At 51.5% G+C, this 9,909-nt stretch overlaps 2 protein-coding genes across 3 annotated transcripts; both read right to left on the bottom strand.

Annotated features, from left to right (window-relative positions):
* Positions 1-42: 42 nt before the first annotated feature.
* Positions 43-5,027, bottom strand: MGST3 (microsomal glutathione S-transferase 3). 2 transcript variants are annotated; one of them, XM_058029943.1, is made up of 6 exons: positions 4,955-5,027; positions 2,770-2,893; positions 1,957-2,030; positions 1,289-1,346; positions 546-618; positions 43-253 (listed from the first exon to the last, which is right to left on the bottom strand). In XM_058029943.1, exons 2-6 carry the CDS (start codon positions 2,884-2,886, stop codon positions 138-140), a joined length of 438 nt encoding a protein of 145 aa, XP_057885926.1. In that variant the 5' UTR covers positions 2,887-2,893; positions 4,955-5,027; the 3' UTR covers positions 43-137. The 2 variants fall into 2 exon arrangements, with proteins under 2 accessions (XP_057885926.1, XP_057885927.1); XM_058029944.1 differs by having other exon boundaries at positions 2,770-2,890; positions 4,955-5,025.
* A 1,779-nt stretch (positions 5,028-6,806) lies between these two features.
* Positions 6,807-9,604, bottom strand: LRRC52 (leucine rich repeat containing 52). The gene is made up of 2 exons (XM_058029934.1): positions 8,986-9,604; positions 6,807-7,072 (listed from the first exon to the last, which is right to left on the bottom strand). Exons 1-2 carry the CDS (start codon positions 9,602-9,604, stop codon positions 6,807-6,809), a joined length of 885 nt encoding a protein of 294 aa, XP_057885917.1.
* Positions 9,605-9,909: the final 305 nt, after the last annotated feature.

Genomic DNA, 9,909 nt, shown 5'->3' with positions numbered 1-9,909 from the left:
ATTCTGCAGAGCTTCTTAAGAAAACCCTCTGTAACTACAGAATGAAAATAAAGAATGGACAACTTCCTTTTATTGAGAAAGAAAAGGAAAAAAACCACAGGAAGCCAAGTGTTCCAAAAGAAAACAGAAAAGTCCCTTTAGCATCTGCAGACGAACTGGCAGCCCAGCTGCTCATAGACTGCATAGACAGCTGTGCCCACCAGCCCAAGGAGTGCCACGGAAGCAAAGGACCCTCTCCTTCGATTTTTGGGTTCTGGAAAAAAAAAAAAAATCAGAATTTGTCAGTTCACTAAAAGACTAGCCCAGCCTGGAGAGTGAAGAGGGAGCAGAACTAAAGGGAAACTCCACGAGCTAAACAGCTCAGGCCTCTTAGGGTAGGCATTCCTGCTGGAGGAGAGCTTTTCCCAGGAGCAGGAAGAGCATGCTGCAGTGCTGGCAGCCTGTAGATCTGCACCCTTTCCTCCACACCTGGCTGGGAGCCAAGTCCTGAGGTCACTGCAGGAGCCCTGAGTGCCAACAGTGTGTGCTGCAGGGCACAGTCCTACCTCCCGTGTAGTAGCCATAGGCATAGATGATTCTCCCAAGGACCCAGGTCATGCCAAGCCCTGTGGCCACTCGCTGCAGAGAAAGGAGAAGAATTAAAAGGCTTTGGAGGCTTGAGCAAAGTTGTGCAGGCAACCAGGGGCTCAATCTCATTTTACCCCTGGCTTCTTAGCCAAGGCAAGGAGCAGGATGGTGGAGGCAGCTGCTGCTCCACTGCCTCCAGCAGGTGTTCCAAACTTCCACCTTGACTCTTCATTTAGAGCTCACTCCAGTGTGGCTCCCATTTGCCAGATGTGTTTACACTGCTTCCTTCCCTCTTGGAAAAGGAGTCTGTCTTCAGGAAAGACCTAATTTGTCTTCTGATGGCAAAGACAGAGCTACTGGATTTGGCCTATCTCCTCCCAAGTTGTCTGCATCTCTCAGTTAAAAATAATCCAGGCTTTTGTTGACTTCCTTTGGCAGGGCTTGGAAAAACTGGCCTGAAGGATTCTTCCCACTCAGTGACTGGAGGCTGCAAATGCTTTGCTTTGTCTAACAAGGCACCTTTAGGGGAAGGGCTCTAACAGCTGAAACAGCAGTAACGAGTTTATTACTTGTGATTCTCCTGCAGGAGACCTTCAACAATTACATTTTAAGAAGGGGCACTGCTGTTAAGTGTGATGTGCCTACTGAAGGGGCTGTCTTGGCCTCCTGCCCCCCACTTTGCCCAGGTCAGGGAGCCAGAGCACAGTCCTGCATCACTTACCGGGTGGTAGATTCCACTAGTGCCTAAAAAGAACAGGAAGGCAGGGTAATCTTCCAATCTGAAAATAAAAGTGAGGGGAGGTTGTGTTTGTGCTCAGGCTGCTTACAAAGACAAAACTCCAAGAGGGCAGAAACTGCAAACATTCCCTGCCAAGGGCATTTTGGGCTCATCACCAGTCTCACTGTGGCTGAGGAAAGAAGAGATCTGAGCACACAATTTTAGGGGCTTCCTCCCAGCCTGTGCCTCTCTCCCAGGACACCCACCCACCCTTTCCATTTTGTTCTCTGAGCCACTCTAACCATTCCCCAGCAGTTGTGCTTCCCAGCACCCCTCTGATGTGCTGCTGCAACCTGTCCACAGCAGCTGGGTGGACTTGGGCCTCTCCCCAGAGAGACCTGGGCAGCACAACAAATCAGAACCTTCTGGAAACAAGATTCCTCACATCTTAACATCTACCCATGGAAGCAAACTGGTGGGAACTGGGGAAGAGGAGACAACTTCACAGCACCATCCCAAGGTTTAATGCATAGGAAGGAGCCAGCACAGCCTTCCTGCTGAGCTCTGCAGGCTGAGCCTGGATCAAAGCAGAGGCAGCAGCACCTCTGGGGCCAGGGGCCCTGTCCCCAGCCCTGTGTGTCCCCAGGCCCCTGCTCAGAGGGGTCACTCACGTGTTCTGGTGCGCACGCTGGATGCAGTTGAACATCTGCCCGTTTTCAGGGTCCGTGCTGTACATGGTTGGGTACTGCCAAAAAATAAACCAGCAGCAAAGCTTCAGCAAGGGAGGCCTGCAGCTCCTCTCCCCAGGAGCCCAGAGCTGCCTGCAATGGCAGCTTAGAGCCTGTGCCTGCCCTGGGGCTCTCTTCAAGGCCACTGCCTGGCTGCAGAGGCTTCCCCAGGCCTCAAATCCAGCCCTCAGTGCACCACACACACTGGCTACACGTGCACCAATCCTGCCTTGATGCAGCAGGAATGGGATCACCCCAGCAGGCAGCTGGAGCTGCCCTCCTGTTCACCCCTGCCTGTCACTTCCATGAGTGGAGTGGTGAAAGAGCCAAGGAGCAGTGGTTTGTGCTGAAGCCAAGTGGCACAGCAGCCACTGCATGCCATGGGCCTGACTCACAGCTGTCCCCACCCAGCCCACAGCTCTGCCTGCCACAATGGCTCCCCAACATGCTGAGGGAAGGTCACTTGAAAGACCTGTGACAGCGCCCACATGCTCCCCCTGAGTTTGAGAAAGCCTCCTGTCACTTTTGTGCCACTACCACCCCTTTCCCCCAGTGCTGCATCAAGTCTCATTTGCAGGGAAAAAGGGCAGAGCAGTTTCTTGCCCATCAGTGCTGCCAAGCTCTTTCAGCTTGGTGCCAGGCACCTGATGCCCCAAATCCCAAACGGTGTTCAGCTTTCTGGAGAGCCATGTCAAGCAAGTCACCCCAAACTGATGAAGGTGTCAGCAAGCTTGCCATGCCCCACAGAGCACTCACCTCCACACGGTACTTCTTGCGGGCGTTGCTCACATTGAGGGCGAGGTGTGTGACCATGACAAAGCTGGCAGCCCCAGTCAGAATGACGTAGCCATACTCCTTGGAGAGAACAGCCATGGTGCTGCTGCCAGAGAAAAGGAGCCTGTGAATGCTTGGGGAAGTGGCAACACGTGAAATAAATGCACGGAAGAGTTGCTGAGCTTGGACTCCAAGAGCTACCAGCACAGGGAACTGACAGAAGGAATTTGTATCTTTTGTACCTTTCTGTACCTGCACAAAGCAGGAGTTCTCTGCATAGTTCCTGTCAAGCAAGGCTTAAAATCACCTAAGCTATAGGTCTTTCCACCCCCAGAGCTAGGGGCCACCACATGAAGTCAGTTTATTTCCAGCCTGTTCCCTAAAGAGAGATGTTTCTTCATGCACTGGGAACCACACCTGTGGAACTCCTTGCCAAGGGACATTGTGAGTGCAGGCACTTCTCACAAATTAAACAGGAAACTGGGCGAGTCCTGGGAGTAAAAGGTAAGCTGGGAGTTAGAACCTGGCTCAGAAATCCCCTGAGCTGGAAGGAGCTGGGCTACATCAGTGATTAATTACATTTTTATTGTATTTATATGAGGTCATCCTCATATAAAATACTAACAAAACCCAGCACCTCAGCAACAATAACTGAACTTTTGGGTAGAGCCACTGGCCAGATGACTGATGCTCAGCCCTGCAGCTCCCAGGAAGCCTCTCAGAGTCACAAACTGGTGAACAGCTCCAACAACACACAGCTCCTGGCATTTACAGACATCTGCACCAGCGGCCAGGGGACACCAGGGCCTGCGTGGCTTTTGTGTAATGGTTCTGTGCTCCCTCATGCAGGCCTGGGACAGAAGCACAGGGCAGAAGGTGCAGCCTCTGCCATGGTGCCCCACATTCCACATCCTCACTCTTCCCTGCTCAGCAGCCCCCACAAGCCTGCCCTGCTTCACTCCAGCTCCCTCTCTGCTGCCAGAGAACACAAGGGCCCTTCCCCACAACCATCCTGCACAACCCCAAACCTCAGTCTGGGTCGCTCTGGAGGGTGCTGCATGACACAGCCCAGCAAAAGACAGCAGAGAGCTGCCTCCAGCACGGAGATAATTCTCCCAATCAAACCCCAGTTGGTGCCTCCACGATGTTTGTGATGAGGTTTTGGTGCCTCCCTGCACTGATCCACCAGCACAATCTGTCAGTGTGGGGAAAAACAGGCCACACCTCAGGGAACTGCTGCAAAGTCTTCCTCTTGCACCCCTCACAAGGGATCTTTGGGGACCACAGGGTTTTATTTCTCATTTGCAAAGGATTATCATTGATGGAGCAAGGTGAAGACAGCAGCTGGCTCTGTCCATGGCAAGTGAGGTAAACAATTATCAGTAAGAATATTAAAACCCTGAAGTAATGAAGAAAAGCCAACTGCATGCACCTGTAATTGAGGTTGGCACCTGACAGGTGACATACTGAAAATAAAACATGTAGAGCAGGTTGGTGGTCACATTTCCCCCTTCAAATTACAAGGTTGCTGGGGAACCGGGCATTTTGTCTTCCAGCAAGAAATGATAATCTGGGGGTTTATCTTGGGAGCAAAGAGCACGGCAAAGCATTAAACCGGGTGTGTCATAAAACTCCTACTCTTACACGACTGATATCAAAGTGTACCTCAAGCCTTTGCCCTGGTAATTTAGTGCCATATAAATCACTCCAAAGTCACCAGGACTCCCACGGTCCTTTCCGGATTGTGGTGCCCGGAGCGTTTCAACAACTTTTGCCCGCAGCCGCAAGGCCTTTGCTGTCACGGAGCACAAAACTCAACTTCTCCCTTTTTACCCTGCGATGTTTCCATCGGGAGCCACAGACACGAGATTTGGGAGCGGGAGGAAAAGGGTCCTTCCCAACTCTGCCACAACACTGCTGTGAGTCAGCAAAGCGTCTTAAGGCTCCTCGAGCAGCCCCACGCGTGGATTCGGACCGGATTAGCCCATCTAAGCTCAGCCCTTCGAGCCGGCAGAGCGACAAAAAGGGGCCGGGCCGAGCCCTGCCCGGCCTGCTCGTCCCGCACCCCCTTCCCCCGCAGCCTCCCCCGGCGGGGAGCTGTCCACGGCGTTTTCCATGAGGACAAGCTGCCCCTGGGCGCACCCGCTTTCCCCCGGCCCGCACTCACCCTCAGCGCGGCGCGGAGCGGCGGCGGGACGGAGCCGGGGTGAGGAGGGAGCCGGGGCGGGGGCGGTGCCGGGCCCGTCCCCTCAGCAGCAGCGCCCGCAGGCGGGGCCCGCGCTCGGCCCGGCGCGATCGGCCTCGTGCTGCCGGGGCGGAGGGGGTGGGGGTTGCTGAGGGCTTCGCTGTACCCTCGGCCTATTCCCCGTAGCCGTGCTGCCATTTTGCCCATTCGCAGTTTACGGTTTAATGGCTCAGGGTTTGGTAATTCACCCCGTGCTTGCTGAAATCTCCTGGTTTGCCCTGTTAGCTCAGCAGACCCTGCAGAGTGTTTCACACGTGGAGTTGCTGTGCTGGGTCACTGTGAAAAATGCGTATTTTATGGTTGGCTTTCAACAATATTCAAATGAATGTTATATGTGTTATGTTAGAAATTGATGCTGTATTAATTTTCTTAAGTAGTGTGTGAAATATAGCTATAGGTTATAACAAAATGTTAACATAGAAACTATGCTATGTAAGATTTTTTTTAAAGAAAGGACTCGCAGCGAGGTAGCAGCCACAGGACACCTGAATCTTTCAGAGAAAGAGAATTTATTGCCCCATTATCAGAAGAAATGAACTTCTTCCCGCCTCACTCAGCCCTGAGACGCCGTCAGGATTAAGAGGAAGAAGTTGACACTGCCCAGACAGAATCCTGTGTTTGAATGGAATTTATGCATCATGGATGAGGTGAATGAATATGCAACAGGCTGTTGCTTTTAAGGGTTAATCCTCTGTTAACGTGGGTCCTTTTTTGGGGCTTATTTTGCCCAGAAAGAGGTACCTGGACCGTCCGTAACTCTTTGTTTCTATTGTCTCATATTATCCTAATCCAAATTATCCAAATTATTATTACTCTAATTAAATTACTATTTTATAACCATTTTATTACTAATACATTTTAAAAAATTTAAAAACAAGTGATTGACATTTTTCACAGTCATGTAAGCAGATACTTCCCTTGGCAATTCCCAACGCTGGTGGTAACAAGGATCTTACATCTCCCTGTGGATGCAACTCTGACACTTTGGTATGGACACACAACCCATTTCCAAGAACATTTGGAGAGCATGTAAGCAATATTTTTACTTTATAAAACATTCCAGTTTTAGGGTTGTGTGACACAAAAGCATAGCTGGACTTTCCAGTTCATACAACAGTGGAGGCACAGGCAGTCTGGCTGCACTGCAGGAGCACAGAGGGTTCTTTTGCTGTCACCAGTGTAATGGGAAAAAAAGGAAAAAGCAGTGGGATCCTGGGCTCCTAAAAGTGCTGATTTTAATCTCTTTGCCTTTCCAAAGCAGGAAGTTCTTGGATTCTCTGGGGCCCTAGCAATCCAGTAATTCCCTGGGGCCCCAGCTGTGTAGGCTGATCCTTGTAAGCCCTGCTGGCTTTTTTGGCCAGGAAGGACCTGGTGACCTCCTTGGCTACAGCAGAGTGCCAGGACCTCTCCTGTATTTCAGTACCTTCTCAAGCCAGTCCTTATGTCCCTACTGTTCTCAAGGTAGGGTGGAAGTGGAAATGCCTGGCACTGTGCACACCTCTCACACCTGCCCAAAATGAACATTTTGCCAATATCCTGAGTCCCAGTGGCAGAAGACTGGGTAGAGAACAGCAAGTGAAACTGGAGCACAGCAAGTGAAACTGGAGCACAGATACTTCCTTCTCTTGCAGTTTTATTTCACTTCCAAAAAAAAAAAAAAAAAAAAGAAAAAAAAAGAAAAAAAAATCCAGGGTGGGACAACATGGGAAATCAGGCAGGAAGGTAGGAAGGTCCTGCCTTTGGTTCCCACAATGGGAGTTCAGGAGGACTGATTCTAAGTGGCTGTGTCTTCCTCCTCCTCCTCCTCCTCCTCCTCTTCCTCTCCCTTTGAGGCATGGGCCTCGTAGATGACAGCACAGACACCAGCCAGCCAGGCTGCCATGGTGCCAGCAAGGAAGATGCAGAAGCCCACGAGGCCCAGAAAGACATAATCCTGCTTGTGCAGCTGGGTCAGGCAGCTGAGGTGGAGCTGTGCCTCTGCTGCTGGCATCCTCAGGGCACGCAGCCCTGCTGGGGTGTAGCAGGTGATGTTGTCAGCATCTGCAGAGAGATGAGCAGAAGCAGGACTCTCTAGCCTGTATCATCATTTAATGAACAGGAGTGCTGGTAGAAAAATTATGGGAGGCTTGCTAAAGGCCTGAAAAATAGCTGCAGACTTCATGCCCTCCTCCCCATGGCTTGGGTAAAATCTGACAGCCAAACTCATGCCAAAACCTGTGCTAAACCCTTGCCAAACCACAATTCCCAGGCTGCCAGAATATTTTTGCTGTGTTGGCTCCATAGGATCATATTGCCCACTGGATTATGCCACTGTGGCAAACTGCTGTCCCTGCCCTCCTCATCTCTGCTGATTGAGCACTTTCATCTTCACATAAGAGCACCTGTGTTTGCTGTTTTTTTTTTTTTTTTAATCTCAAACACCTTCTGAAGTGATACAGCCTAAATGATGCTGGAATAATGAGGCTGCTCTGGGTTTGACAAGGTTTGCAGTCATGCACAGCCTTACCTGCTCTGTGAGGCAACTCATCAATGATTCAGTTCCACTGAAATAACAACCATTCCCTGTCATATTGCAATATCTGCAGTGATAAAGCAGATGCTGCCTGCTCCCTTTCAAGTTAGTGAAGGATCAGTGTGGTGCAGGGTGTGCCCCCAGCCATCCTCTGCAGGTTTTGAGCCCCACAGACACGGTCACTGTGGTGGGGACATCCTGGATGGACAGGGTGGAAGAGCCTGAGGGAAAGGGAGCACTGCTCCATGCATGGGATGGAATGGGAGTGGTGGAGGGGGATTTTTATTGCATTACACTGTATTGTATATGGCTGAGTGATGTTGTTCATGCTGATCTTGATACTGGCCCTGAGTAAAACTGAAGAGCTTTTATCTCTCTGTCACCCAAGTGCAGCCAGACTTGGGCAGCTTTGTGTCAAAACTCTGATGCACAAACATTTCTGAAGGTCAGGAGCCTTGCTAAAGGCCAGGCTGGGGTCTGCTTGCAGCAGATTCCAGAGCTCTGTCCCAGTATCCCTTTGGCCTGGAGCAACCCTCAGTTTAAGGCTGCCTTTCCTACTCCTCCCCTCCCCAGCAGCCTGCAATGAGCTTTATTCTCCTGTTGCAGGGTTCAGTGGGTTATCTCCAATCTCACTGCTGAGAGCTGTACTTTATTCCACTGTCCCATAATTGCCTGTATGTGGGAAAAGAAACCCTTTATTGTCTATAAGGAGCTTACTACATCTAATAAAGACACTGAGACATCTTTAATTCAGTTCTGTCCTAACACCAGATTCCAGCTGCCCTTCCCATTTTCCCCCTTGGGCTCTTTTGTAGCCCTTTCTTATTCAGTGGACAGACTTTCTCAACCAATTGTCTCTTGCAGCTCTCTCTCACCATTGTGCCCTGCATTACTGAAACCAAAGCTTTTCTTGTTCATGTTTGCTGTGCTGCGTCTCTTTCCAGTCTGGAAAAGCTAAGTCCATGTGCTGCAGCTGCAAAGCAAAATATCCCCCTTGGGACCAGTGTTTTTATGGGAAAGGGAACTGGTGATTGCCCTGCCTCAGCCTCTCCAAGACCCAGTTATAGAATCTCTCAATATGAAGGGCAGCTGCTGACTTTGGGGTGGAGACAAGGCAGGAAATTCACAGCAATGATTTTCCCAGTGCCCATCTCCCTAGAGCTGTGTGAGGCTCCTCATTCTTGGTGCTGCAGCCTTGGGGTGCTGTGCCCCCAGGGACACCTGAGGCTGGATCCAGGTATTTTTGGGAAGCAGCATTGTCCCAGCTGCACACTACACCTTTGGGGTGTGAACAAGAGGGATTTTTCATGCGTGTAACCCAGCTGCTCCCATCCCTGGCTTGTGTGACAGCAGAAAATGGCATGCAGTGAACTGAACTTTTGGGAAGGAGAACAGAGGGCTCTCTCTGTTCCACACACATCTGTGTTCACACAACCCTCACCTGGAAAATGCACACCGCTCTCCATCATCCAGGTGATGAAGTCCAAAAAGGAACAGTTGCAGTGCCACAGGTTGTCACTGAGCCCCAGGAGCCTCAGGTTGGGCAGGTCCCGGACGGTGCTGGTGTCCAGGAAGGTCAAGCCAGTCCGGCTCACATCCAGGTGCCTCAGCCAGGTGTTGTTGGCAAAAGCATCTTTCTCGATGGCCACAAGGTTGGGATTGTCCGAGATCTTCAGTACCACCAGGCTGAGGAGGTGGGAGAAGGTGCTGAAGGTGACCTGGGAGAGGTTGTTGAAGCTGAGGTCGAGATAGACAAGCCTGGCCACGCCAATGAAAGTGAAATCCAGGTCATCCCCCAAGAGGTTCTTTCTGCAGTCCAGATAGACCAAATCAGCCAGGAAGCTCAATTCCACTGGCGGCAGGTACGAGACGTTGTTTGCTGCCAGAATCAGCTGCCTGGTGTCCAGAGGGATGTCCACAGGGAACTCCTGCAGCTGCTGCCCGGTGCAGTTCACCTCCAGGTACTGACAGCTACACCTGCTCGGACAGCTGATCCCCTGGGATGCCATCCCCAGAAGAAACACGAGGCTCAGGGACCGTGGGCTACCTGAAGGAAACATGGTTTGAGACCTTCCAGGCTGCTTAGCCCTTCATGGAGTGCAGGCAGGCAGCCCTATGGCAGCTGCAGTGCCCCTCCCAGCCATGCCGAGGAGGTGCCCAGCTGCAAGGCTGTCGGGAAGCACTCTGTGGCTCACCTGAGCCCTTGGCAGAGTGCCCAGCTGGAAACCGAGCCTGGCTTTTACATGGGCAAGTGCAGAACGGTGGCTGGAGCGTCTCTGTCTCACACTCGGTGCCAGGTGACACCTCCGTGATGTCGGTGGCTTGCAGGAGCTGCCTGCTTTTGGGGACACTGCTGTGACCTTGC

This window comes from Melospiza georgiana, chromosome 9 (genome assembly GCF_028018845.1).
Source record: "Melospiza georgiana isolate bMelGeo1 chromosome 9, bMelGeo1.pri, whole genome shotgun sequence".
NCBI lineage: Eukaryota > Metazoa > Chordata > Aves > Passeriformes > Passerellidae > Melospiza > Melospiza georgiana.
This window is presented reverse-complemented; position numbering and strand designations above follow the sequence as displayed.

What these genes read in the sequence shown, in the direction of transcription:
- LRRC52 (XM_058029934.1), bottom strand. Translation starts at nt 9,604, where the DNA reads ATGTTTCCTTCAGGTAGCCCACGGTCCCTGAGCCTCGTGTTTCTTCTG. An exon ending in GAGCGGTGTGCATTTTCCAG is followed by an intron (nt 7,073 to 8,985) that starts GTGAGGGTTGTG and finishes ATCTCTCTGCAG; the next exon opens with ATGCTGACAACATCACCTGC.
- MGST3 (XM_058029943.1), bottom strand. Translation starts at nt 2,886, where the DNA reads ATGGCTGTTCTCTCCAAGGAGTATGGCTACGTCATTCTGACTGGGGCT. An exon ending in CAGCGTGCGCACCAGAACAC is followed by an intron (nt 1,347 to 1,956) that starts GTGAGTGACCCC and finishes TTTTATTTTCAG; the next exon opens with ATTGGAAGATTACCCTGCCT. An exon ending in CTATGGCTACTACACGGGAG is followed by an intron (nt 254 to 545) that starts GTAGGACTGTGC and finishes TTTTTTTTCCAG; the next exon opens with AACCCAAAAATCGAAGGAGA.